At 38.8% G+C, this 27,939-nt stretch overlaps 2 protein-coding genes across 10 annotated transcripts in view; both read right to left on the bottom strand.

The window, feature by feature from the left end:
• Nucleotides 1-987: 987 nt before the first annotated feature.
• On the bottom strand, nucleotides 988-5,210 carry use1 (unconventional SNARE in the ER 1 homolog (S. cerevisiae)). Its single transcript, XM_067512130.1, has 8 exons — nucleotides 5,062-5,210; nucleotides 4,298-4,347; nucleotides 3,949-4,027; nucleotides 3,623-3,775; nucleotides 3,485-3,500; nucleotides 3,344-3,374; nucleotides 2,871-3,033; nucleotides 988-2,305 (listed from the first exon to the last, which is right to left on the bottom strand). Exons 1-8 carry the CDS (start codon nucleotides 5,200-5,202, stop codon nucleotides 2,123-2,125), a joined length of 816 nt encoding a protein of 271 aa, XP_067368231.1. The 5' UTR covers nucleotides 5,203-5,210; the 3' UTR covers nucleotides 988-2,122.
• A 908-nt stretch (nucleotides 5,211-6,118) lies between these two features.
• The window catches only part of si:zfos-588f8.1, a 59,516-nt gene continuing 37,695 nt past the window's right edge, over nucleotides 6,119-27,939 (bottom strand). The window contains exons 8-45 of one of the 9 annotated variants that reach the window (XM_067512126.1): nucleotides 27,517-27,617; nucleotides 27,157-27,286; nucleotides 26,972-27,061; nucleotides 26,553-26,669; nucleotides 26,277-26,411; nucleotides 25,693-25,814; nucleotides 25,407-25,548; nucleotides 24,799-24,994; nucleotides 24,307-24,382; nucleotides 23,838-23,930; nucleotides 21,941-22,054; nucleotides 21,232-21,271; nucleotides 20,963-21,085; nucleotides 20,775-20,855; nucleotides 20,432-20,542; nucleotides 20,126-20,251; nucleotides 19,854-20,003; nucleotides 19,563-19,723; nucleotides 18,265-19,431; nucleotides 17,571-17,649; nucleotides 17,289-17,407; nucleotides 16,462-16,580; nucleotides 15,792-15,985; nucleotides 15,576-15,683; nucleotides 15,296-15,466; nucleotides 15,162-15,203; nucleotides 14,976-15,087; nucleotides 14,812-14,885; nucleotides 13,565-13,757; nucleotides 13,331-13,459; nucleotides 13,012-13,117; nucleotides 12,447-12,578; nucleotides 12,198-12,321; nucleotides 11,853-11,903; nucleotides 10,999-11,120; nucleotides 10,589-10,728; nucleotides 10,415-10,469; nucleotides 9,823-9,960 (exon numbers count right to left, since the gene is read on the bottom strand). In XM_067512126.1, coding sequence (XP_067368227.1) covers nucleotides 10,456-10,469; nucleotides 10,589-10,728; nucleotides 10,999-11,120; nucleotides 11,853-11,903; nucleotides 12,198-12,321; nucleotides 12,447-12,578; nucleotides 13,012-13,117; nucleotides 13,331-13,459; nucleotides 13,565-13,757; nucleotides 14,812-14,885; nucleotides 14,976-15,087; nucleotides 15,162-15,203; nucleotides 15,296-15,466; nucleotides 15,576-15,683; nucleotides 15,792-15,985; nucleotides 16,462-16,580; nucleotides 17,289-17,407; nucleotides 17,571-17,649; nucleotides 18,265-19,431; nucleotides 19,563-19,723; nucleotides 19,854-20,003; nucleotides 20,126-20,251; nucleotides 20,432-20,542; nucleotides 20,775-20,855; nucleotides 20,963-21,085; nucleotides 21,232-21,271; nucleotides 21,941-22,054; nucleotides 23,838-23,930; nucleotides 24,307-24,382; nucleotides 24,799-24,994; nucleotides 25,407-25,548; nucleotides 25,693-25,814; nucleotides 26,277-26,411; nucleotides 26,553-26,669; nucleotides 26,972-27,061; nucleotides 27,157-27,286; nucleotides 27,517-27,617 — 5,304 coding nt within the window. In that variant the 3' untranslated portion in view covers nucleotides 9,823-9,960; nucleotides 10,415-10,455. Of the gene's footprint in view, nucleotides 9,961-10,414; nucleotides 10,470-10,576; nucleotides 10,729-10,998; nucleotides 11,121-11,852; nucleotides 11,904-12,197; nucleotides 12,322-12,446; nucleotides 12,579-13,011; nucleotides 13,118-13,330; nucleotides 13,460-13,564; nucleotides 13,758-14,811; nucleotides 14,886-14,975; nucleotides 15,088-15,161; nucleotides 15,204-15,295; nucleotides 15,467-15,575; nucleotides 15,684-15,791; nucleotides 15,986-16,461; nucleotides 16,581-17,288; nucleotides 17,408-17,570; nucleotides 17,650-18,264; nucleotides 19,432-19,562; nucleotides 19,724-19,853; nucleotides 20,004-20,125; nucleotides 20,252-20,431; nucleotides 20,543-20,774; nucleotides 20,856-20,962; nucleotides 21,086-21,231; nucleotides 21,272-21,940; nucleotides 22,055-23,837; nucleotides 23,931-24,306; nucleotides 24,383-24,798; nucleotides 24,995-25,406; nucleotides 25,549-25,692; nucleotides 25,815-26,276; nucleotides 26,412-26,552; nucleotides 26,670-26,971; nucleotides 27,062-27,156; nucleotides 27,287-27,516; nucleotides 27,618-27,939 lie in introns of all 9 variants that reach the window. The other 8 variants (XR_010914969.1, XM_067512121.1, XM_067512127.1 and 5 more) reach the window with 8 other exon arrangements.

The following is a 27,939-nucleotide window of genomic DNA, read 5'->3' as shown; positions in this document are numbered from 1 at the left end:
TAATTCAGGTTTACCAGGTCAGAGGTTAAAAGTTCCATTAATGCGCCTCACAGAGAAGTATTTCCTCAGTATAGAAACTCAGACTTAACTCGTGCCACACTATGGAGTCTACATAGGGGATTAAACACAAATGGGTAAGTCTTTTTAAGTTAATGGAATAATAGTATCATAATAACCACTGGAAACCACACCACTGATGAAATCATGCACTGCAGTTTCTGGTCAAAAGCAGAGACGCAGCCTCAGAGGGCAGATCACACAGCCAAAGCATTAGCAAAGGCCTGAGAATGGAGGCGCAAACAGCTGTGGTTAAACTGAGGGATGATCATCCTCTGCTGTGACACAGCCTCATTTGGTCTCCTGGTGCCCTGCATACCTCAGCTTCCAGCAGGAAAAACACCCCCAAGGGATCCTAAAATATACGATGGGCCAAGCTGCAGCCAAGCCAGCCGTGAGGTGGGGCAGCACCCAGGGAGAGGGGAGAGAGGAAGGGCCAGGGGGGAGAGCTGCAAGCCTGGACAAGCTAGTCAGCAACACAGGCCTCAGTCAACAGCCAGACTAAAAACAGGAGGAATGTTAGAAGCTTCTTCGGGTTTTGCTTACATCAATAATTATCTTAAAGCGGAAAGAAGTTAAGGCAGAAGTAAAGCTGATGAATGCAAAGATGACCCAGTGTCACATATGGTCGCTGTGTGCTTTGTTCTTTGGCAACTGCCTTTATTTAGCCATACCTTAATCCCCAGATCACTTCTAAATGAGTAGTGCGGTTAATTTAGGATTTATGACTTGATCGGACCACCAGGTTCATGGCGGTCATTATCACGCACTATTCCAAGGACACAAGTGACACATACTGGCCCCATTAAGTCAGTGCATCAGTTATTCTTCAGACGACAGAGGGCGCTGCATGGAATTTGAGTTTATAAGGAAAGCTGATACACGGCTCCAGCAATACACATACAGATCATGCAATTGTGACTCCATCAGTTAAAGGTAATGGTAATATTTTTATTCTTTCTAAAATCACTTTACTTTGCCATAACATTCAGACACACACATAAAACTGGAGCTCTAAATGATATGTCACTGCTTATAAAGGGCTACAGTCATTTCATGAGAACATTTTATGCCATGACAATGAACAACCTTGGCAGTTTGCACCAGTTCAACAAATATCATCACCTGACGCACATTTATGGAAACCAAAAGCTCCATTCTCTTAAACAACAGACTTAAGACGGTGGAAATTAAATATACAAGTTTTCACAATAATGATTTTTAAAACTAAAAATGAAGATGACAAGAAAAATCTGTGGCCTAAAATAGGTTTTGTAATTTGTACTAATATTTTTTAATTTTAAAAAAATATATATTGTTGCAATTATTTTGTTTTAACCACATAATCTGGTTTCGATCCCACAATATTGTAATTATAAGACGAAACAATTTATTCATGTAGTTTTAAAACTCCTAAATGAAGACTGATATATAACTGTCGTAAATACTGCACATTAATAGGACTTCAATGCCCGTACAGCTGTGTATGACTACATTATAGTGTTATAAAGCATTTGTTAAAGGTTTGCCTTAATGTAAAATGTTACTAAACCTTTTCAAGCTTTAGATCATCTGTAGCTACTGTGTTTCAAAGATTTCTTTCCAATTAATGCAATCTAATGTTGGACGGATCATGGCTCTCTTCAATGTATGCATGGTGGAAAATAATGTTCTACAAAAGACGGCTGCTTGCAGGTCCACCTAGGCAGAAAGTGCATACATGTGCTGAATGGCTAGTCACCTACCTGATGAGGGAATAAAATAATTAAGGCTAAGCCCCTCAGGTCTGAGTATTAAGACTATGCTGTTGCTCCAAAAGGCCCTTCAAGTAGATGTCAAATCATGCTCTGTCCAATTAAAAAAAAAACGTTTCAAAGCACTTTGTGCATTTTAATGTTTCTTTTGAATTCGCTTTCAAAAGTGCAAGCACTTTGTTTTTGTTCTCACCACAACTGATCTGTATTACACACAAACATGCTGGGGAGATCTATGGAGGCCTATGTAGTTACTCCCCTTGTAAACAAGGGGAATATAAGGACTAAAAGTTCAGAACTGTGCACAATCATCATCTGAGTCTGGGGAAGATTCTGATGAAGAGGATCATACTAATAAAGGTAAAGGAGACCAGGATGAGCATCAGCCACAGTAGCCAGTTCACAGACTTTTTGGTGTGCTGCTCTAATCGCTCCGACTCAGTCTTCAGCTTCTCAAAGTTCAGGTCTGCCTGACGCATGGACTGGCTCAGAGTCTGCGAGGGAAAAGAGGTGTCAATGTCAATAAAGATGTTTAGTATTCCTCAGTCTGACTAACAAGTCAGTTTATTGAAAACATAAGCTTATACACATGGTGAAAGTTACTTCTCTTATACTGCCCACAAGTGGTCAGAAATGGAATAAGATGGTCGACATCAAGATGAAAAAATGTTTGGCAAAAAGAAACATTGAGTCTCTAGACACAATCGTACACCCAAAACAAGTAAAACAGAAAACTTAATATATTGTAAATATGAAAGATAAAATAGTGGTAAACATTTTTGGACCATAAAAGCTTGAGTCTTACAAAAAGCTGCATAATAAGCCAAAGTTATAACACTGTTTTAAAGAGCAAATGAAAGACCCAGACATCAGTAAAAGTTGACTCTTAAAAGACAATTCCTATCTACCACTCATTCACAAGCTTCTGCACTGAAATTGTGTAGAAAACAGAGCGGAAGAAGTATCATTAACAATGTTGCAGTAACTATTGATTTCAATAACCACTGATGTAAATATTGTGAAGCAACAGTATTATAAGAACTGCGTCTGCCCAGTTACCTGGTTGTCCTGTCTGATAATGTTCTGAGCTGCTAGACTGTTGTTCTTTAAATTTCTGGCTAGGTTAAGCATGTCCTCTGCCAGTTTCTCCTGCAGGTTGTGGTGGTGCTGCAGGATGGCGTCCAGCTCTGCAGCAGACTGACGCTCATCCAGAATAAGACCTCTGCAAAAGGTAGGATAGCCTTAACATTTTATTTTGATGCATGGATGAAGAAGAAGCTTTTATCAACAGTCATAACAAAACGTTCTGTAATAAAATAACTACACAGGTCTTTATTCGTAAGAGCACTTAACAGTTAATAATTATCCACAGGGTCCTGAATTAATTTATGTTAGCTTAGAAATTCAACAGGACTGGGAATTACCTGTACATGAACTGTTGGGAGACAATTAGTGATCAGCTACTACAAAGCTTAAAAATAAATAGGACTATATCTATTCTTTTTGACAAGAAATAATGTTTAAAGCTTTACCTTCTGTTTCGCAAGTCAGACTCGGAAGTGCCTGAAGAGTAAAAAGAAACTTACTATGGTACAGTGTAAACTAGTTTGTTAGTTAGTTAGTTTGTCAAAAGGTTTATCAGTAGATATATAAAATTGCAAAATAATTTTTACCTTTGTCTGAGAATGCCTGTAATGACACAGAAAAGCACGCTTAAGAAGCTTGTGGACATGGGTTTCCAAGCATTTAATATCAAGACACCAGCTTTTGTAGACCTGTATGAATAAAATATCTCAAATTTCTCATCCTACCGTGCCAAGCAGCTCATCCCTCATCTCTCCTGTACATCGGGCTTTTGTCTGCATGTGGACAGTTTTACTGGCGGGCATTCTCTCGTTAGCTATTGTGGGTGTTCGCCCTGGTGCAAGGAACTGATTAGCTAAAGCCTTTTCTGTTGGCGAAGACTGAACATGGACAAGAGGGAGACAAAGTCTAAAAATCTGAGGGTAAATCAATTATTTTAGGTTTTTGTTACATTTAAAATTAAACATAAATGACCATGAACTTCTGCTATAAAGTAATAACACATTTTTGTTTAAGTAATAAAAACACATCTGGTAAAAATAGAGCCACTGACCAGTTTCTCTGCCTCTAAGAGTCCTTTCAGAAAATCTACTTTTCTTGTATATTCAGTCAGGACTTCTGGTGTGGGTTTACTGGATGACAACATGACATGTTATTGAACAGCGGAACTGTTACACAAAATCCTTATGTGACTGGACGGTAAGCTGGTGTGACAAGAGACAGAAATACTGGAAAATACACATGGCAGGGAAATCTGCAAGCATCAGAACTTAACAGTGATTATAATCTTTAGCTCAATTTGCATAGGTCTGCCAAAGTCCCTGTAAGTGTTTGACCAAATAGGTGTGTGTGTCACTTGTTAGCAATAATAAATATATTAACATGTTCAACAACAGTGTTACCTCTGGCTTTTCTTCAGAGCCACCAACATCTCCTCCAGGGCACCAACATACTAGGATACAAAAAAACAAACAGTAATTAAACATTTGCATACACTCAGTTTGTTAGGTCAACCTAGCAGTTTCAGTTGTAGTTGTTTTTTTAAAGCAAATACTGTGTCAAATATTTTCTAGGTTTGGCTTTTTTAAAGTCAGATTTAGACATCTCGACTTCTAATTAAACTGCTTTTTTAAAAGGGTTTTCAAAGAAAAAATATTAATTGAATTGATTTATTATTAAAAAAAACGTCATTAGCGTCATTTGATGGCTATGGTTGTTTGAGTATTTTATCCACACCATTAATATCTAAAATGAGTCAATAAAACAAAATATAAATTAAACGTTTATTCTAGCAATTCTAGTGCAATTTTGTTTTCCCTTTACTATGCCATTAGTTTTAGTTGCTTTACATGCAGTCTTATTTTGAAATTATTGATGTATTTAGTTCGAGAATAATTGGTATAATATTTGTATAATAGTCTGTGTTGGGGAGCAGATTTAACCAAGGTTACAAGAAAACAACAATCAAACTATTTAATTTGTAAATGCTGTTATTTTTGTTTCATTGAGAGATTTGTGCTAGTCAGTTTTCAGTGACGACGTGGCTAAAAAACTGGGAACCTAACGGCTACAGCTAACAACAACATGCATGCTAACTTTAGCTTACAAAAGGTGAAAGAAAAGTAGTACTGCAAAATATGATTACTTAGTGTGCCTGACGTTTTACCTTTTCTAATCTCCATTCTGTCTCGCCTCGTTTCTCCGAAGCGATAGATTCACAGCGAGACAATAATCTGATAAAATTTATTTCTAACCTAGACGCCATCTTTGAAGCCGACCGATTCGTCGCAGTATTGTGACGTAACATACCAGACAGGAAAATGCATGCCTCTAGTGACACTGACAGTTATATTCCATTTCTTGATTTTCATGAAGTGTTTTATTCTCAAGCGCATCATTTGTTTTTTTAAAAAGTACTTAGCAAATGCGGATTTGGACCCTTTTCCTGTAAAACAATTAAGAATTTATACAAAATAACAATATTAAAATATGAAACTTCCCCACAGTTTAATTTATCCCATGGCATTAGACAAGGATGCCCAGTCTCCCCTTACTTTTTTCTGAGTGCCTTTCAGTTTCTTGCCACATATATTTCACAGAGTTCTTTGAATGGTATCATGGTGGCAGAAAGACATTTTACTATCCGTCAGCTGGCTAATAATACCACATTGACTCATCCCAGATCCCTGTTGCCTTACATTTGATTAAATTAAGAATGAATATGTTTAAATATAAGTAAATGTGAGTGAATGGCCATTAAAAATTGTACCAGTACTCCTATTTGCAATATTTATGTTAAAGATCCTGTTACCCATTTAGACTGCAATATAAGACACCCCTCCATCTTCTTCCCAGAGAGATATGTCATTGAAGGGTGGTATTTGCTTTCAAAGGTTAAAGGTCTCTCCAGATGTATGTATGCATACTTTATATATGTATGCTTTATATGTAGATGGCCCTACTTTGAAAAAGATTTACAGAACGTAACTGGATTTTGTATGGAAGAGAATTTATTATAGTCTGTTAGTAATGAACAAAGGGGAATGTGGTTGTATGAATCTATTTAATTTCAACTCTATTTTACAACTTTGAGCTCTGGGCTAAGACGTTTCCTAAATGATCCTAATTCTATGTGGAATGCCATCCCCGCCCATGTCTTTTCTAAAATCGGTGCTCTGAGGTTTCTTTTGGTCTGCAACTTTATTGCAAAGATCCCCATCAAACTCTCTGACTTCTACAGACAGATGCTACTTTATTTTTCTCTCATAATTTTACACCACACACATACTATATCTGGAACAACAGGAACATTATTTACAAAAACAAATCAATTTTCTTTGAAAACTGGTTCAACCCACAATCTCATAATGGTTGGTCAGGTGCTTGAAACCCAACGGTCAGTTTATAATTATACAAAATTTCTCGGCTTCTTCCATTCCTGTATTTCCAAGGGAATTCTCTATTGTTCTTGATGTGGTTTCTTGTTCACAGACAAACCAAGTCAGTCACTACAACAATAAGTTAAAACTATTTCAACAACTTACTGTAACTGTTTCTCAAGTAAAATCATACTAGGATGGTATTATCCACAACTTGCCTTGGACAAAAGTTTTGACTCTACCTTACAAATATATTTTCTCTAATAAAGTAAGATAAATCTCTTTTAAAGTGCTTTACAAATACTATGAGTTAAAATGATAGTTTTTAATGGTTACAAAGAACATGGACACCAACTGCTCTTTCAGTAATTCCTGTCCTGAGACAATTGTGCCTTTATTTTGGACCTGCACTTATACTAAAGTCTTTTTAAGGGGGCCTGGTGGTTCAGTGGTATAGCATTGGATTGAAGGCCGTGGGTTCAAATCCCACCCCAGCAGTTGTGGCCCCGCCCAGCCAGCAATTTTCAGCAGGCATGCAGAACAATGGAAGAACACCCTATCCCGAAATCAGATAAAAATGGGAGGGTTGCTGCAGGAAAGGCATCCAGTGTATATTAAAAAAAAAAAAAACTCATGCAAAATCAACATGTGGAACAGGTTCCGCTGTGGTGACCCCTGAATGGACAAGCCCAAAGCAGATGAGTTTGATTTGACTTTTACTGAAGGGTTTTGGTCTAACGTCCTTGCTTTTATTCAAATCAAATTTCTCTATGACTTCTGCTTTTCTTTTAAAGACACTCTTTTTGGAATCTTTAATTACAAGGAAGAGGTGATTGAAAGCTATTTTATAATAAAATTTCTTTATATTTGCTAAATTTTATATTCCTAAATGTAAATTTATTAAAAGTAGACCACTCTTTCCTGTTTTCAAAGTTGGCATTAGAATATATTTTGAAAGTATTCAACCTTCAAAAAAATACAACAGCTCTGTTGATTATATACACTCACTGGCCACGCTATTTAAAATGAACAAGACTTAAGAACCACCACTTCTTATAATGCACTTCAGTATGATTCCACCACCCAGTCTGAACTCAGTAATAAACAGACAGTTGAATCTTCACCTTTCTGACAGTTTCAACTTGAAAACTGAGAAGTTATAACATTGTAAAAGTAGAATCCATGGCAGAGCCGCTGTATTGGATTGCATTAAATTGTACCTAATAAAGTGGCCAGTGAGTGTAGGTCTCTAAACCCCTTGCTATTCTGTATTTGTTCTCGGTTCAATAAAATTAGATATTAAAAAAAATTCTGAATTACTGGAACACGTCCATCTAGTAGTGTTTGGTTTTGTTTCATCCATCTTTAACAGCCACCTGGATGTGTTGCTGTGCCTGAGCACACCAAAATGAAATGCTACCTCAATCGTTCCTTCAAAAGAGAGAATATGACTGCTCAATTCTGTCTCTTTGGAACAACGTACAACAAACCCAGTTATGAGTGTTGAGGTCTATGGTTGATTTGTAGCAGCCTGGAATCATTTGCACACAATTTGAGCAAGGTATACAATGGATGGACGCGCACCGATGTGTGCAGGACACTGGTGCTGTCCACGGGCAGTGATGCAAGTCCTTTAAGAGGGAGACAATCAATTGTTGTACCCAAATGAGACACAGATGGCACAAAATGAAGATACACAGATTGCAAAACTTGACTAACAGATTTAAACTGTCTGAAGATAAAATAATTAAACACATAGTACTGAATTTTGAATTAATTCTATATACACCTAATCCTTACTTTATATTTCAAGCTTAAAAAATACCGATGGTAAAAGGGTTAGGGGCATCTGTGAAAAAAGTAATTAACCTGAACATAAATCCCTTAAATAACTGGGTTTACATTTTTTTCATTCATTTGCCAAAGTATGTGTTTTGTAGCTCAAACATTATGAATGATTAAAAGACACATCAGCAGACTTAGAAGCATCGTGTTGTGTATTGTCATGTTAATACTAACCATTATCAATTATGACATTCAGTCCCAATCATACACTGTTACACACTACACATTTTCCTCATAGTCCAGAAAAACAAGCACATATCATTCAACAGCAGGAACACTAGTATTACATGTAACAATGTTTGCCAAAGCAGCGCTTTAGCAGAGGCTGCTCACTAGTGTCTTTGAGTGTCTATCCAAGGCTGTGTGAAGCGAAGTTCATTTTAGAAAAGGTGACGTCAAGGAGATGGTGGCATAGGTGTTTGCATCAAGACGGCCTTGGATATTTTACTTTTCCAAGAAAAGGTTAATCACTGCTTCCATTTCCCTTGGCTAAAATGACTTCCTAGCTGGTATTTGTTGTGTGGCAGGTAAAAGATAAAAGAGAACAGATTGTCCTTTATACAATCACAATGTGCAATGTTTAGGTCCTTGCTTCGAGTGGTGTGTCTCATTTCTGTTCAGTACAAACCCACCAAAATCTCAGTCAAATGTACCCTCCCCTTTTCCCAAATAACATTCCCCCACTCTACAAAGACTGGTTAAGAATACTAAAATGAGAAATCAGTTTCTTGTTCAACTTACTGTACATTTTCAAGGCACTAACATGTATGTGAACATGTTTTGCTCATTAGAAGAACTAAAAAAAGTGCAACTGGGACCTGTATTATTTCTTTGAATTAGCACATGAGTTAAAAAACAGGAGAGAAAAACAAAAACAAAATTTCTGCTTATTATAAGGCTACAGAAAATACAGCCTCTGTTCCAGCTGAATTTGAAAGAAACTGCAATTTATTAAAATAACAGAAAGGTGCTTGGCATCATCTTGTCCACTTATTTTTACTGTCATAGAGGGTAACAAGACTTTAGACATGTTTGCAGAGTAGTACAGCCTCCACTGTATCTCACTTCTGTTCAGTTTGGTAGTGCCAGTTTGGCCACTGCATCTGATCATGCTTAAGAACTTATTTTCAAATACACATCATGTTCCTCTATTTGATTCTGAATTTTTATCCTACCCTGGCTTTCCACAATTCTGCATCATCATCTGTAAGCCCTTTATATTTTATTTATATTTCTGTATCCCCATTATTCCTCCATCTACATCTCTCCATCTTTTCTGTTCTGATCTGTTTAGAGACCTTCATCCTTAAAAGGTATATCTGGGTCTGAAAAACGTCTTGGGGCTTTCGAGGCTTCTGTCTCTTGGTGCTGATGTTGCGGGGGGCGTGTCACCATGGAGATGGAGGAGGACGAAGAAGAAGCAGAGGGAGGACAGGAGGAAAAATGCAACAACAGGTCACACTCTGGGCTGTCGATGTATAGGGACTGGGTGCTGTCTTTACGGCGGCCTGGCTGCTCTCTTCTCCTGACCGATAATTTATATGGTTGATGTCCAGGAGCAGCAAAGGTATGAGTGGCACTCAAAGGAGCAGACTGGGACAATATGCCTGGGGGGAGCTTAACTGTGTCTGGGATGATGGGGTTGCGGCGTTGCAGCAGATTCCTAACTAAGGAGTTGGAGGATTCAGAGGTTAAAGAAGTGCAGCTGGACATAGATGAGATAGAGCTAGCAGAGCGGATTTTTGGCAGAGGGACACATCCATCAGGGACTCTAGATTGCTGGTTGGATGGTTTTGGTAAAGCAACACGCCTGCATGTCCTCAGCTGAGGGCCACCACGTCCTGAAAGAGAAGGAGGAACAGATAAATATGTTTTTTTTCCAACACAAAGATTTGAGAGGGTGAAGACCAGAGGGAGATCATGCATGCTGTTTACCACAAAGTGATGTTTAGTCCGGTAAAATTAGACAAACATTTAGTTTGGTATGGTATCCCACATGTTCAATGAATACAACTGAATAATGTTTGAGCATGTTTCTATAGGAGAGGTGTGCTGTTGCTACTTCACCTGTAAACAAGGGGAAGTAGAATCTTCTTTATTATAGCAATGCATTTTGGCGCAGGAACTTCATCAGTGCAGTTTAAAGAACAAAACTTTATTAAATGTATAATGAATGAAGATTTTTCCATTGGTCAACAGTTGCTGCCAAGTTCTTTTTATCTCTGACCATGGTTCTACGCCACACATGCATACGCGGGTACACATAAACACACACACGGTTGCTGTTCCTCCAACCTGCTTTGTTACAGAGCAGACGTCACCGCCCCCATTCACCATCACTGGTCCAGACCTGCACCACAAAAGACAGGAGGGGCCCCACCCAGTGGCCCAGTGGTCTGGTCAGAAACCCACAGGCGAGTGACGGAAACACAGAAGGAAAGAATGTATAAACAGTACCTCAAAACTGACCTTCAGGCTCTGAGTTGTGAGCAGAAGAGCGCTGCTGGTCGTCCAAAAGACTCTCAGAACTTAGGGAGGCTTCAGAGTCAAGGTTTTCCGGATCTGAACCAGGTTGTTCCATACCTAGCAGTCCACGGACAAGATCCTCTCTGCAGAGAGATACTTTCACATTTAGTCATTTGACAGATGCTTTTATCTAAAACAAAATTGAGGAACAAAGATATAGATCAGAAGTGACTTAGGGTTTACGGTCATTCACAAGGAAAGGAGGAGATAGTGACTAAATTGCTGACCCTGTGGTTAGTGGACAACCTACTACTACCTCCTGAGCCACCAAAGGCACCTCACACATGATAAGGACATCAGAGAAATGAATGACAGGGAGACAGACATGAAGATAATATTGAGTGCATCTTTACTTCTTCTTTATGAGGCCTTCAATGCGTTCTTTTATATTCTCCTCAGTTTCTGTGTCTGAGTCCTGTGTCAAAGGCTCTTGCTCAGGAACCGCGCTGAGTCCGGAACAGGCCTTCTCCCGAACCTGCAGAAGACAGAACATCACAGACAAAACAATTGAATCTGAAAGGTCTAGTACCTAATTATTACATACAAATTATGATTAAATCAAAAAATTATTCCAAAAATGTTAGTGATAAGAGCAGGGTTGATTGTTTTGGTGAAAATGAACAATTTTAGAAAGATAGATAAATGCAGATACACAACATATAAACACATTCCTTACAGAACAGTATTGGTGTGAGAAGGTCAACGGTTTGTGTCAATAAATAAAGTTGTGTAAGAATATGACCAAAATTGAGAAACATCTAACCACCCAAACAGTGGACAGCTAAGAAAGACTTTCAGAGTTTTGTGGTCTTCCTTCTATTAAATTGGACATATAAAATAGACAGGGAACAAGACATGGGAAAAGAAAGATAAATATACATAATGACCATATGGCATTGCAAGTTGACTTCCAATGACAGCATTTACAACCCAGAACCACAACGTTATAAAGAGAAACAAGAACATTGGCAAACAGCAAATCCTTCACATCACAAGCAGGATCTAAACCAAATTAACAAAGTAACATGCAACCAATTACAAGTTAGTATGGAAGAGATAAAAAGGGTTAAGATGGATAAAAACAAAACACAGCCAGAGCATCAAAAGTCACCCACACCTTACATGCCATGCACAGGTGCGTCTACATGGCATACTAAAAGATACTACCACTATTAACTCTACTGTATCAAAACTCAGTGATACATACCACCACTCCTTTGTAAGGAGCTGACAACCTGAGAGGTAAATGCTGGCAGTGCTAAAGAGAGACAAGGAACATTGACCATGTTACCCATGTAACCTAATAGGTACAACAATATCTAAGGTTGGGATTGTTGGATGATTTTAAATGTGGAGGATAAAGTTACTGACTGGTCAATGAGGCTAAACCTTATGTGTGGAAAATAAATAATTCTTGAGCCTTTTAGAATGTTTGTCTCCTTCTATTAAATCCATGCACAAAACTTTATTGTTGTTAACTGTTTCCATGGTACTGAAATCACAATAAATTGAAGAAACACGATCCAGACTGAGGCAGGGTTGTATTTCTTACCGTATTTTGTCTCTTGAGTTTAAGCTGGTTATGAGCGTCTGCCTCAGCGGACTCCACCTGCTTGATCATCTCCATTGTTTCATTGTAGTGTCTGATCTGTTCATTGATGAGCATTTCTACACACCTATAGAGAGATGTCAAACACTATCAGTTTGCTGATTCATGCTTATGCATGGGTGGTACATTTATTATGAGCAAGACACAATACAAACACATATTGATATTTTGGAAAAAGAGATTTCATCTTACATGGTGGTCTTGGCAACATCCTTCATGCTGAGCAGTGGGTCAGAAGTGTCTGGGCAACGCAAAATACATGGGGCAAACACTATGGCCAGTGAGTTAGGAGACATGCGGTTGTGAGCCTCTTCTTTGTACACCCTACAAGAGTATTATCATAAATTAATGATGTGTACTTTAAAGTGTGTGCAGTCCATTGAGAATCCAGGTTTTCACTTAAGTCCTGACATGAAAAGTTTGTAGTACAGCCACCTTCAATGAAAATAACTAGGGCTGTCAATCTATTAATCGCAGGCGGTCCAGAGTCACTGGTAATTATTTGCAAATTAATCACGTTTTATCTACAAGGATTTACTGTAAAGACTCTAGCCTTTCTGTGTGGGTTTAAAATTAATTTGTGTTAAAGCATTGTTCTCATGTTAACAAGACAGCTCTAAAAATAACACACTTTTGAAGATAGATACTGTACATAAATACTGTACATAATAAAGATAAATGTATTTATTACATGTAATCGCTATATTTAAAGCCCCTAAGGCAAATTCTTGCCACACTAGACAATAGAGCATTATACCTGACAAGGTGGAAGACCAGTCTCTCCAATGTGTTGAAGTTTGCCATAGGAAGCTCCTCCAGTACTTTGTAGATGGCACATAGCTGTTCCTGCTTATCTGGCAGTTCTGGCAAGGGACAAAATCGCACAACCAAAATCCATTCTTTAATTAGTTTTTCTATTTAATTTTAATCATCTGTAATTTTACCTCTCTACCTAAAATGTCAAATTATAGCTGCTAACTATTAGCCATGAAAGATTGTCTGCACACACAGAGAAAGTCCACTGTTTCTATTTGCAAATTCTTCTTCTGCTTCTTGGTGGGGAATGTGCACCTCACCTACTGCATGCAGGAAGTCATTGTAATGTGTAAACGTCATGAGCGGGTCTGGCAGCTCCCTCAGCCACTGTTTTACCAGGCCTGTCACTGTGTGGATGGGGTAGTCCTCAAGGCAGACCAGATGGGGTTCTAAACAAATCAACAATGTCCCAAATGAATGAAGGTGACATAAAAAGAGCCTTTACTTGCTTGATTTGCTATTTAAGTAAAACTGTCATATAGCAGAAGTCTAACCAGTCTCCAGTCGCTGGTACAACTCCTTCATGCGGTTGGAAGAGCCAGATTTGCGGTAGATGCCCTCGACATAGAGACCATGTATCTCCACATGTTCCAGCATCATCTCCAGCACCATGGGTACTGGGTTCTTGTCACTGACAAGGTTAAACACATGCACCCCAAAATGTCGACGACCAGACTCTTCATCACCCTGTGGATTCAGATATGCAGCAGGAGGTTCACTCTTCCTGTCCACTTGTTACAATTAATCCTCAATGCAAATTACACATCCTCTCAGACAACCGAGTTTGATATCTGACAGTCAAATCCAGCTTATCGTAACTAAGATAAAGGAAGCTTTTACTCGACTGTCAAAAGGCCAAAACTTTGTTAATCAAGTTTTGTGCTAGAATTATATCAATCTTAATAAATACAGTTTGGAGTAAAGCTGAGAGATCCAATGTCCTGAAGCCTCTGGATTAGCTTCCATTCCTCTAGTTTTCCTTTCTTCATATTAATTGTCATAGAAATTTACAGTACATTCATACTTCCTGAAACACTGAAATATGAAACCTAAATATCTAAAATACATGTTTACATGTCTGTTCATATCCCAGCCTTACTCGTCTGTTCATATCCCAGTCTTGCTCGTCTGTTCATATCCCAGTCTTACTCGTCTGTTCATATCCCAGTCTTACTCGTCTGTTCATATCCCAGTCTTACTCGTCTGTTCATATCCCAGTCTTACTCGTCTGTTCATATCCCAGCCTTACTCGTCTGTTCATATCCCAGCCTTACTCGTCTGTTCATATCCCAGCCTTACTCGTCTGTTCATATCCCAGCCTTACTCGTCTGTTCATATCCCAGCCTTACTCGTCTGTTCATATCCCAGCCTTACTCGTCTGTTCATATCCCAGCCTTACTCGTCTGTTCATATCCCAGCCTTACTCGTCTGTTCATATCCCAGCCTTACTCGTCTGTTCATATCCCAGGCTTACTCGTTTTCTGTAAGCAAAGCCTACCAAAGCTTTAACTTATGTTTTGCCAAGCCTAAAGTAACAGCTATTCATTTATTTACCAAATATAAACAGTACATTTAAAAGTTTTGGATTTGAGCTTCGAAGAACGAAAGAAAATACTTAAAACATGGCTTTGTCTCTAGCCAAATTCAAATCCCTTATGTGAAAAGTAGAACCACATAGAACAAAGATCATTAATATTAGTTTATATAAGTATGTTAATATAAGTTAATATAAGTAACATACCTTTTTGGCACAGAAAGAATAGCAGCTAGTGACTAATTTGCAGATGCACTTCTTGTGGCAGACCATTTTACAATCTGTAAGACAAGACGTTTAATTTGAATAAATGCAACAACTTACAACTATATAATATTGTTATAATATTATTTTGTTTGCCGTTAACTCACAGCTGCACATGTAAGCCTTCTCCATGACCCAGATGTAAGAATTACACTGGTCACATGACTGCATAATGTTAACCTGATAGTTGACGAAAATGTGACCAAGTGTACTCTCCGTCTAAAAAGATAGTCACTCAATTAAAAATCATAATTTCAACTTAAATAAATTCAATAAAAACCCCAAACACTTACATTTTCATCCTTTTTCCTTCTTTTCTTTCTAGTCTTGGTAGGCTGAACCACAAACAGAAAGCACTAATTTGAATATTTAATTCAGTCATGTTTGTACTCATTAGACTTAATGATACTGAATCTCAGCATTTCACCTTTGCAGGTTCAGCCTCCCCCTTCTTAATTTCTCCTCTGATAAAGCCATCCAGAACTGACTGGAACAGGTTGACCACAAGCTGAATTTCCTCTCTGTCCTTGTCACTTGCTAGGTGGATTACATGGTTGTGGTAGCTTTTCATCAGACCTTTGTAACCAGAGGTGAGCTTCTAGTATGGTTTATGTGGCAGGGGAAGAAATTTGGGAGAGATCTGTGAGGACAAACTTTGGACTTACACTATGCATAATGTGTGTTTATCTGCTTGCAGATAGACTTACTTGGATAGAACAGGTGTCTTTTAAAGTTTCTCTGAACTGCATGGTGGCTGTTACAAAGATGGCTTCTGTTTTTGAGAGCTGTTTCCCCCTTGAACGGAAATCATTAACCTAAAAGAACATAAAGAGAACATATGTTTGTGGGTATATTAGAAGGAAAATAATAGGAATAGGAAAATAATAGCAAAAATAATAAACCTCTTGTTGCCTTTCCTTTACCTGGTTGCCTAGAAACTCATCAAGGTGCCTCAGCTCATTAGAGTTGGTGATTTCCCGATCAAGTGAGGTATTCCACTGCTCAGAGACCCGCGTGGCCCGACTAATCTTTATGGATGGGTTGCGAGTGAAACCTCTGCCAGCACGGTCACCATGTAGCTGGGAAAGAGGCCGAGATGGATGTCCAGACGCTGAGACTGAAGAGGAAAATATAAATAAGCAACTACAAGAAAAAAGTAAGGAATGATATACCTACCATAATAAACTTGTTTATACTACTACTGCTCTTCAACTCAACTCAAAAGTTGTTGTATTATCACTGAGTATGCACAGAAATAAGTCTTATTAAGAGTGGAAATAATAAATGGTAACGTTCCAGTGTTTTTTCCATTTCTTTAGAAAGTAGTGAAGTAGCTACAGCCATTCATCAGTTGTAATGCTGTTATTGTTGGGTAAAGAACAATAATGTTTTAAAAGTAACCACATTATCTTTACTATGAATAGTAATTAAAAAACAGCTTAATCATTTTTGCTTAATTGTATATGCAAATGTGCATCATTTCTATTGAAAAAGCAATCTAATTAATAACATTAACGCCCCTGATTCAGAAAATCCTATTTTACTGTTCGAACTTGAGAAGAAAGACTCAGCTGTCCCGTTTGTATTATTTACCTTCCCCACTGGTTGGCCTCTCACTGAGAATCTGAGAAAGTGTCAGCTCTCCATTGTCTGGAGTCTGAGCCTCTTTGTGGGGTCGTTTTTTCAAAATCTTGCTGAAGAAACCACCTGACCTGCAGGCACAGAAACACAATAAGCTCTAAAGTATATTCACACACCTTGTTAAGTTAAAAGTCATGTAACTCTAGTGTGACTCAGTTGTCAATAATTGCGAAATTTTCCATGCTTTGCCTGTTTCATGCAGTTAATCATATGCCTGTGTGCAACTCCTTGGAATGTTTCTTGTCAACAGACAAAACACATAATTTGAGTAAGCAACAAAGATAAAAAAAACCATCAAGACTAAATTATTTGATTTGTCGCTTTTTAAAATATTCAAGCTCTTCTCTAACAGTTTTACTATAGCAACCAATACCCACTTGATGCCTTGATTGAGCTCTGGACTACGAAGTGAACCTATAAGATTACATTTCTGGTGTGTAAACCCTTTTAGACTAAATTAGGTTATGAGGAAATCCCAGCTGTGAATGCAACAACATATAAGGGAACTTTGATTATAGTGTACACATTTTCGCATGAATTTGCCTCAAGCAGACATAAAGGGGTCCAAATGACAAATATAACAATGATTTACATTGCAGTAATTTCCTTATCTTTACAGAGAGAGGTGCCTAAGACAGAGAGGTGTAGGTGCCTACTACACAATTACCAGTCCATCTCAATTTCAAACACATGTATGGGGGGAAAAAACAAAATCACCAGCAACCCTTTTGCATCCCCTCAACAGACCCCATGTCACCATGGTCAGTCCACTGTTGTACCTGTCTGGTGTGGATGGCATGGCATAGGCTGCATCTTGATGACTATTGACATCTTGCTGTTTCCTTCTGATGGACGTTCCCTTTTGGCCATCATTATATCCTTCTGATAGGATGATCACCTGCAGGACACAAAAACTACAAAATTAATACTTACCTTACAAATGATAAAGTATGCGCAAAGAACTGGTATGAGAATTAATTTAAACAGGTCTGATAGACTTTTGTGGTTCAAATGTTAAAATTGTCTGCCTTAAACAAGACATTTATAAACATATAAAATACCTTGTTGGCTGAAGATGAAGTGGCTTCGCCTTCAAAACCTGGAGACAAACTGTCAATTGATGAAGAGGCTGATTCACTCCTGTAGACAGAAGTGCAGATGATACAAATCAGTTTCTGCAAAAACAAAAAACAAAAAAAAAACCCAACAGCACTGGCTACTAGGGGTTTCTAGAGTGTTGAAAAAGTTCTACTCTGACTGTAATTTGCTATTAAAAATGCTCAGGAAAGTCAACATTTATTAGAAACAACAGTTTTAGCCTCATGATTCTGTATATTTGTGTGTCCACGTGTAACCGTCTTCCTGGGTACCCCCAGTCTGTCTGTAACCAATTTTTTTTAATCTTGAAAACAAACAGCTGGACACTGTAAATTTGTAGTAAATCTTACTCAAACAGAGTAAAAAAGAATGTTTTTCTGCCACTAGTGATCTTTCTACAACAAAAGGACCAAGTCTATGGGACCAATATATGGACTGTAGCAAGATGCCACCTAGTTTAATGTGGCTCACTAATTGACCAGTAGGGGAAAAAATTATATAATTATACAGACAATAGCTGTTAATCAGGATCAATCCAATGATGTGTTTGGAATTTGGATCAAAAAGTATAGAATTACAATAGTATTACAAAAAACTAAACAAAAACAAAACACCATACTTTTCCTTATAACATGAGAGTAGTTGTCAAAAACATACAGCTGTTGATGTTTACTGTTGTGAGGTGGAAGAGTGCTGGTGCTGTCAATGGGTTCTCCCTCACTCCTCGCTGCCTTCCACTTGTCTGGTTTCTCTTTCATTGCCATGGGACGGCGATGCAGGGTTACTACTCCCTCACCCTCCCCTAGGCCGTTTCTCTCAGCCACAGGCTCAGTGGGCTGTAGGGACAGTGTAGTGGGACGAACAGGGCCAGAAGGAGCAGGAGGAGGAGGTGAATGAGAAGCTTTTGCCTCTTTCTTCCCTCCCTTGTCTTCCTTCATTTTCCATGCCACAAAGGTATACTGGTCCAGTTCTTTGCTGTCTGACCGCTCTTTTAGTTTAGGGGGCTCCTCGCTTTTGTTCTTTGAGTGGGCTTGCGCTTGATCCTTTGCGATACCTGAAGAAGAGGAGGCGGCTCGTTCAGTCTCTCGCTGGTTGTGTTCCAGTCCCCTTCGCCTCCGCTGCTCTCGTTTCTCCTGGCTCTTGGAGGACAAGCTCCTGTTAATAGCTGGAGGTTTGACTCTATTTTGTTCAGCATTAGAAGGTGTGGAGGTAGTAGTGGGAACCTGTTTATCTGATGTCTGGTCTAAAGATTTGGGGGTAGTTGCATTGGAGGTGACCCCAGACGGCACAATAGGTTTTGAATCTGACCATCCTAGTGTTTGATTGTCTACATCCTCCTCTTTTGTCTTATCCAGATGAAGTCTGGACTCAGCCATGGTACCATTTGTCTCTACATCGGGTTCCTCATCCTCCAGCTCTTCATCTCCCTCTAAATGTGATCTTTTACAAATCTCTCTGTGCTCCTGTCCACCATCCTTAGACTCCTGGAAAGGGAGGTTGTGATCCAGCATCTCCTCTGTGACCAGCTCTATATCTGGATCATCTCTTGTTTGAGGCTCTCTAGCCAGTTTTTTCTCCTCTTCTACTCTTTTTTTCTGTGCTTCCTGTGCTTGCCTGGCTGATGCTTCTTCCTCTGCTCTCCTCCTTGCTTCCTCCTCCTTTGCCCTTTTCCATACTTCTTCCATCCTCCTCCTTGCTTCCTCTTCTTCTGCCTTTCTCTTTGCCTCCTTCTCCTCTTCCCTTCTCCTTCTTTCCTCTTCTTCTGCCCTTTTCTGTGCTTCTGCTTCCTCCTTTCGCTGTTTCTCTTCACGCATGGACTGGCATCTGTAAAACACAAAATATAACAAAAATAAATGTAACTTTAAAAGAGCACTGCATTACCACCATCAAAGTTTATGTAACTCAACTTTCTTATAAAGCAATTTAAAAGAAACAAGCAGTAAGACTGCTGTTACCTTCTGCGCGCTGAGTGTCCTCTAACTAGCGCTTGTATCTTGGTAGCACCTTCTCTTCGTCGAAGGTACTCTAATCTCTGCTGGTGTCCTCTCCACATTGCCTGAATCACAGTGGCTGCACGTCTCCTTTGGTCTTTTCTGCAGTATGTCCGCCAAGAATGCTAAGAAAGGAAGAAAAGAAGAAATATTAAGATTACGCTGTAATTATTTTTTCTAAATATAAAAAAGAACAAAACAATGAAAATAATTATACTAATTGTAACTGCCAAATAATGGTACATCTAAGCTTACCTGGATTAAGATGGCGGCCTTTCTCATGTCCAGAAACTCTTTCCTCTGCAGGCAAGCTCTGAACCACCGCTGTAGAAAGATGATCTTATGCATCACTTCCTTGTGCAACATGTCCTGCAGCTGCTGTCGCTCCAGCTCCTTCAAGAACACCTGAAAAGACGAAAGAGATAAAAATGTACACTGCTGACATACAGTTAGAAATGTAGGAAAGAATGTGGGCTTATAAGATAAGTAAAAGTGTACATGTGAGGAGCAGGGAGACACATCTGCACCTTAGTTTTGCCTATTTGATACGTGGTGGGGTCCAGGCCCATCTTCTTCTCAAGCAATGGTGAGATGTCCTCTTTACAACTGGTGGCATTCTTTGGCAGTAAAACCCCAAACTGCCCTATGAACTCCTGCACAGATAGAAAATATATTGTCCAGTAACAAAAATACATAAAGTTTTCATACACAGATGTCATCTGCAGCACTGTGCCACAGTATGAATTTCAACATCTCTGAAACTATGAGAAACTAACTTCGCCTTGAATTATATGGTGACACAATTTTCATGTCATCTTGTAGATCTGCAGTACCTGGAAGGTGTACTTGGCTCCGTAGCCAGACCTCCTGATACGAACCGTTTCCAGCATTCCTGTGTATCGCAGCTGTTGAACCACTAAGGCCTCGTCCAGATACATCTCCTTCTGCTCATTTATAAGGATACAAGAAGCATTTTTGTTACAATCTCTAGCATAATTGAGAACTGTGTGAACGTCAAATGATACAGCATATTTTATTGATTTTAAAATAATGTTTAAAAAAACTGTTTTATTATGTAAAAGATCAAAAGGTTTTGTATGTGAAATGACATCAAAGCTCATCAATGTACATTAAAGATTTTCTCTTGCAGTAGAGTTAAAATGGTATAACTCTTACCTTCTCAGCATTTGAGCGGATACATCGAATAAAGAAAGGCTCTGCTCTGTTCAGAGTCTCAAGGAGTTTGGTCAGAGAAGTCTGAAACAAATAATAAGATGGGTTTACTGAATATTTTAAACACAAAAAAAACCCACACAGGCTCTGTGTATAGTGAGCATAGTGTTATGTCTGAAGTTAGATTTTACCTGAAACTGGGCACTGATGCTGGGGGGTTTCTTCTTCTTATGCAAATGGAGTAGAGACTTGGTAGTACGATCTTGCAGAGTCAGGCTCACAATGAACTTCAGAGACTGAGAATCCAGTAAATTCTGTGCAACCATAATACAGTGAATTCCTATGGGTACTCTATAATTATAATTTTAATCAAATAATTTCAAGCTAATAAGATCAACTGAATTGTTTTAAGTTATGAAAACAATGTATTGTTTTTTTCTGTTGTTTTATTCAGGTTTACCTTGGGAATTATGTGCTTTTGTTTGGTGCTTCTGTTTTTCCTGTGGAAAAAGGAAAGAAAGAAAAAATGTTTGAGATAGGAGTGTTAAAAGGTAAGGCACAACGATGGAATGCAGTAGTGGGAGGAGTGTTGGTTAGTATGGACGGTCTAATTCTTCATGCGCCGTCAGTGATGAAATCAAGAGTTTCACCGGGAACATAAATGACGGGAAAAGGTGAGGCTCAATGAGCGGCAGGATGATGTAATGGAAAAGGAGGAGGAGTGAGTTTTAAGTGAAGTGAACTCTAAATAATCAGCCCAAAAGAGAGACACCATACAGACAGACATGCTCTCTTGCTTTCATTAATACATAAATGCCACAAGTGTTCTGTTGCCATGTGTCAGACTGTAAAACTTGTACTAAATTCGCTGATAAACATGCTGCAAGGCCACTGGGACATATTTTACAAGATGCTCTGAAAGACCTCACATGCCAACACAGCCTAATGATGTTCACACAGGAATTAATGAAAGTATTCTACACATTTCAGCTTTAGCTACTGGCTATAAACAGAACTGCTAATGTAAGATCTGATAAAGAAAAAGAACTTATGTTGTTTACTGAATCTAGCCATCCAAATGCACTAAGTTTAATTTACGTAAGAACTTGTTGTGCCTGAGCTGACAGGACTGATGTAAGAGCTGATGCAAGGCCTGTCTGGAGACTCACTGGAGGATGTGCTGTGGGGAGCGGAGGTTACCCCAGGACTGCAGCAGCTTGCGAGGATCCTCGCCATCCAGCTGCAAGTTCTTAATGGAGCTGATGATCTCTGCATGCATATCTCTGATTACACCACAAACACATATCCAAAACAGAGTGGTAACTAAAGGGTTGTACAGGGTGCAGGATAATAGGAGGAGAAGGACAGCATGGGGGAAAAACAACCGATAAGGAAAGGAGGAAACCCTCCTGTAAAATAGGGTAAGACCTCAGTTAGGAAAACTTTATAAGAAAAAAACACCACAAGTGACCCAAGGCAAGAACACTACCGAAGAGTTGGGGGTCTTATGTCGACAGAAACCTCAGTTTTTACACTCTGCTCATCTGTGAGGAATAATCCCAAAAATCTATTCCCTCACTGTTTATATACATGGCAACCACAAGACACACTAGACCAACCAACCAAAAAAAAGACACAGAAAAGGGATAGGGGTGTGTAGGTTTTGTATTCACCTAACACTGTAGCAGTTAACATGCAGAGCTGAACTTACATTCAGTATGGTTGACCATCTGTTCCATGCTGGGGCTATTGCTGGCGGTGTGACTACAGCTGGACAGACACTGTGTGATTTTTATGAATTGTGTTGGATATGGTAATTGAAGTTACACATTTTTGTGACTTCTCTACTTACACTGTACGAGTCATTTGATGTGAAGCTCATACTGAGCCCCTTGTCGGGTGTAGTAGTCAAACAACATGGCTGTGATTTTGGTGTTCACAAACAAAATGTGTCTTTAGTTTTGTATTCTAAATAGAAAGGAGAACAACAAGCAGCTCAGAGATGCAACTTTTATTGTTCTTCTGTTCTCTAGTCAAGATCTACATCCCAGCGATTTTTACAGTTTCTGCCACAACCATATTAAAGAACAAATTCAACCAGATTGTAAAATTAGTAAGGGGCAACCAAATTAGGACTAAAACAGAAACATATTCATACAGTGTCTGTCCAGTTTAGGTTGTTACTTGTGAAGTGTTTTTACGTTTCTTTTAATTGGTGCTGATGTTACAGTGGAAACTGGCTCTGATGTTGTTAATACAGAGACTTGCCTTTCCCACAGCTAATCCATGCAATGCTTTTCTATACTTACCCTGAATGATTATAAAAACAGGAGGCAAAGCAGTGAATTAATAATCAGCATGTACAGTAAATTATGACAGTGAATCTGATTTCTACACCTCAACTTTTCCAGATCTTGAACAGACAGCAAACAATGTATAGGGTTTAAGTACTCTATAAAAAAAATCTGAAAAAAAAATCTGATCTGAAACAGTGAAGTGTGAGGTCAAGCTTCAGAGGGCCCAATGACCTAAAATTATGATGATTTTGTTTCATTCTCAGAGTCCCTCCCAATTGTTTTTGTCTTCTGACTAGGGGTCAGAAGACAAAATGTGTATGTGTATCTGTGCTTTGCGTGCTATAAAGTTGTTGAAAGTCATTCGGGTGGCTAATGACAGTAGTCTAGGACAAACACTTTACTGTGGTTTATAGCTAGAACAATAAATGTGAGGAAGGAGAACGATTATTAACTTTGGAAAAAGTTGGGCATACAGCGAGAGGATAGAGTGAATGCAAGTCTAACATTTAATATTGTGGTATACTGGTGTACTGAACTTCCCCTTCTAAAACAATCTAATTTCTTACTTTTTACATTCATATAGCACACACCAAAACACTTATCAAGACAGCTTTTAAAAAATAAAACACATAGATCAATTTGAAATCAAATGAGAGTCTACTCTGAAAATGGAGCAAACCAGTATCTCTTCACAGGGAAAAATAATTTTAAAAAATGCTGCTGAGCCTCGTGTTTTTAGTCCTTTGTCCTGTCTACCAAATTCACTTACTTCTTATTCTCATAGCTAGCAAAGATGTCTTCAAAGGCCTCTAGAGGGCGTTCCTCTGAGTGATCAAAGCAGAAATCGAGCATAGAAGCTCGTCTGTGGAGTTGAAAAGGAGAGAACCACACACACTTGGGTCACCGAAGAGGTGAAGAGGATATTGGGGTACTGAATTGAGAAAGGAAGATTCATCGGTCATGGTGGTGCCATATGGATTTCACGTGATGACATTATCCCTCCTCATCTCATTTAGTGCCACAGGATAAATGTGGTCCACAGTCCAATCATTTAATGAAAAAGTTATAAAACACGAATTCAACAAGACCAAGAGTCTGTCTCCATATTGCAGGTACTATGGCAGACATATTCCTCCAGAGAACACAGACCTTATAATTAGAAAACCAGCCCAAAAACAATGAAAGCATGAAGCAGGACAAGTTTCACAGTTTCATATTCAGCTATGTTCGTTACTTACTTATACATTCTTTCTATTTGTGTATTAGATCGCTGAAGCTCTCCCAAAGGAGTTCTGGAGATTGGACGGACAACACCTAACAGAAAAAACACACGATTAATACACATTTACAACAAGTGAAATATTGTCTTAATTATAAGTAGGCTTTCTAGTAGATGGAAGGTTGACCGCTCACATCACTGCATGAGATTTTTTGTTTTTGTCTTAATTTTATTTAATCTTCTTAATGGGCATTATAAGGCTCCTACATCACTGCGCTAAGTCTGAGAGTACAAAAATAGTCTGGAGGATTGAGAATAGTAGAGATATTTTTTTTTTAAATCTCCTAGCACCTCATTTCTAAACTCCATATTCCTCTCTGTGGTGACCTCAATAAATAATTACAGAGTACAGAAACTGCCGCAGTCAGATGTTGTGCTTTTAGCTATAAGTAGTAGTAGTTTTAACATTACTTTTTCCAGTAAAGATTTACATCATTACATGATAATGTACCTGAAGTTTTGGCAGCCCAGGAGCGACCAGCCTCATTGAATGCAGCAATTCCTCTAATGGTGGCACGCAGGATGCCCCAGCGAAACATGGCCACTGGATCCATGCCAATGAGCTGGCGCACATATGCACGGTCGCTGCTCCGCAATAAGGCCACAATGTCAGGACGCATGTGATCTGTGTTCTTCTCCCGGAAATCCTTGTGAGGTCAAATATTTCAATTAAATTCCCAAATTATCATCAACAAACAAATAATCAAGAAAATATGTAAGCCCATCATAAAGTGTAATTTACAACATTTCATTTTTTGTTTACATTTCCCAACATCAACAACCCATATTGTCATTGAGCACATATACATTTTGCACATATATGTTACAATTAAATTCTGTCTCTGCATTTAACCAACCCCCCTTGGGGGAGCAGTGGGCAGCCATGGGGTGGCACCCGGGGAGCTAGTGCTGAGTGTCTCGCTCTGGGACACATCTGGTGGGTAGGCAAGGATTTGATCCTGCAGCGTCTGCATCCCATCCTGCTGCGCTACCCATTGAGCTACCAGGTCACTATGTTTAATGCAATAATGTATTGTGATGTTATCTGTGTCATTTTACCTTGATTTGATATTTGACTTTTCCAGCAAAGTGTTGAATGACAAAGGCAGGCTCCATGACGGGTGTGGGGATAAAATATTTGTTCCCCTGGTGCTGCTGCTTAAATTTGGCTAATAATGTCTCATCTGTAGCATGGGGAAAACTGGGGTACAGGTGCACAGAGGAGGAAAAAGAGAACAACGGATAGAAAGAGGCGAGAAAAGTAAATATGGATAAATAGACTGTTTCATCTTCCACCTGCATCATTAGATATGAATGAACCCATGTTATCTGTAGGTGTTCCTACTTGCTCTCTTCATCCAGCAGGTAGAGCAAGCCGGTGGGCTTCTTGCTGATGAGATGGATACAACCTACATTGTCTGTGTAGTCTATGTTGTGCCAAGTGATCCCCTCTGCTTGATACTCCTCCTGAATGAAGCAGGACAGAATATTTCAGTGAAGCATCTTATCGGTGAATTCAAGACATGCCAGAAGTTTAACTTTAAATATTTACTCAAATAGTCCTACAAGGAAAAGATGCATTCAAAAACATGGAGCCAGAAATGGAGCAGTATACAAACTCTGTCAAATTTGACTAAATAACTAAATATGACGATTAATTTGACTTTGCATTCCCCTAGCCATCATGCACACTCGAGGATAAGATAAACTAGCATGAACAACCATGTGACTTTCCCTCTCTTCAAAAACCAGGAAATGTTTAGATGAGTCATCATTTGGGTAGTCATTATTAGAAAAAAAAGCAAAGAAGACATCTGTATGCCTGCACAACATGGAGGCCAATTTTCAGCTTATGTATTGTTCAGTGTTGATTTAATAAATTATACTGTAAACGCTTTCACGGGGAGGGAAATACACAGTGTCACTCACCTGTTCCAGATTGAAGATGTGATTGTTGAAGTAATATTGCAGCTGCTCATTTGCGTAGTTGATGCAGAACTGCTCAAAGCTGTTGGTCTGGAAGTCTTCAAAGCCAAAAATGTCTAGGACGCCAATGGACAAACACTGCAAAAAAGGAACACAAGCAAAAAAGGCACGCTAGTGAAGAGCACAATGGGCATTGTGTAAGACTACTTAAGCAGTCATAAACCAAAAGAACATAATATTTGTAGCATTTATAATTTGCAGATGTATGTTTTGTCTCACCGGGACAGATTCCTCCATGTCTTTCTTGTTGAGCAGTGCATGATTGATGCGTAGGACGATCCAGTCAAACAAGGCACTGTAGAGAGATTTTGCCATGGAGTCTCTGGCTGTGATAGCCTGTTGAGAGAAGACAATGAAGAATATATTGATAAAAACCTCAACAGAACAGAAGTAAAAAGATTTTCATTTAATTGCCTGTAAACATGAATTCAAGGCTAAACCTGCTAAAAACTGAAAAAAGTAAATTAAAACACTATGCACTGACAGAAATAGATTTACAGTAGAAGTGTTAACAATAAAGAGGAAGAAGCAGAAGGCACTATGGAACAATCAGATACACAAGGCCACTAGTTAGTGTGCAGCCGAACACTATTTTAGTAATGACAGGTTGCAGATTTGTCTTTGTGGCTGGTGCATACTTCAGAGTGGCTGTAGGGGAGGATCAGCTTATCATTGACAGTCACTGTTTTCCTCTTTGTCAGCGCCTCAACCAACAACTCTTCTTTAACCTGCGAGGGACAACCACAGGTTAATGCTGAAAGTCACAGACACAATACGCTAAATGACAAAGTTGGAATCACAAAGAAACATCCAGATTTATTACCTTTAACAGGTCAGAGAGAGTAGCCAGGACCTCCGGTGGTCCCACATCTAATCCCTCATCTCGGCCTGCTGATTTTTTTGTGTAAGTCACGTTGCCCAGATATAAGATTGCTGAAAGCACCGAAAAAATCCTGCAACACATTTATAAAATTCACATAAACTTAAAACAGCAGCAATAATGCAGCCATACAACATGCAGTAACTGTTACACTATTCTCTTCTTCATCTTGTTACTTTTTCCAGGACCAAGTGTAAAAATACTTTTCAGTGGGTTTTCACCACAATCAACAGGTATGGAAGAATTTTAGGCTGGTTCCTAAAGTACAAACACAATGGTAAACATATTTACTGATTCACTTACTGTTTCTTGGTGGCAGAAAGGAAGCCAACCATCTCCATTGCCTGCTGCAGCCTTTCAAAGTCATGACGAAGATCCTCCTCATCTTCAATCTTAAAGTTTTGCTACAAATAAAGATAGACAGTAAGGCCATTAAGAAATAAAAGCTGAATCTGAAAATGAGCAAACAGGTAAAAAAGAAAGGTGAATAAATAGGAGGGTGAGGAATGGGAAGAATAATAATTAGTGTAACAATAAAAGTTTCATGAACATGAGCAACATATGTCTCCAGTAAGCAGGGAATGTAGAAAGCAGCTTATTCAGATGCTTGACAGTCTTCATGAATGCCAGTTCCACAGACCATGAGTTACATACCATACCATAAAGGTCAAAATGCATACCCTAGAGGTTATAGCTTATTTACAAGGTTGGAAAGGGATTCATTGG

The sequence above is a fragment of the Channa argus genome, chromosome 8, assembly GCF_033026475.1.
Source record: "Channa argus isolate prfri chromosome 8, Channa argus male v1.0, whole genome shotgun sequence".
NCBI lineage: Eukaryota > Metazoa > Chordata > Actinopteri > Anabantiformes > Channidae > Channa > Channa argus.
Note: the sequence above shows the minus strand (reverse complement) of the source record. Positions and strands in the feature narration are given on the sequence as shown.

Bases quoted from the DNA above. Each gene is read 5' to 3' on its own strand.
- use1 (XM_067512130.1), bottom strand. From the start codon at position 5,202: ATGTTACGTCACAATACTGCGACGAATCGGTCGGCTTCAAAGATGGCG. The intron at 4,028-4,297 runs GTAACACTGTTG...GTTGTCATCCAG, and splicing joins GCTCTGAAGAAAAGCCAGAG to TAAACCCACACCAGAAGTCC. The intron at 3,776-3,948 runs GTCAGTGGCTCT...GTCCATGTTCAG, and splicing joins TCTTAGAGGCAGAGAAACTG to TCTTCGCCAACAGAAAAGGC.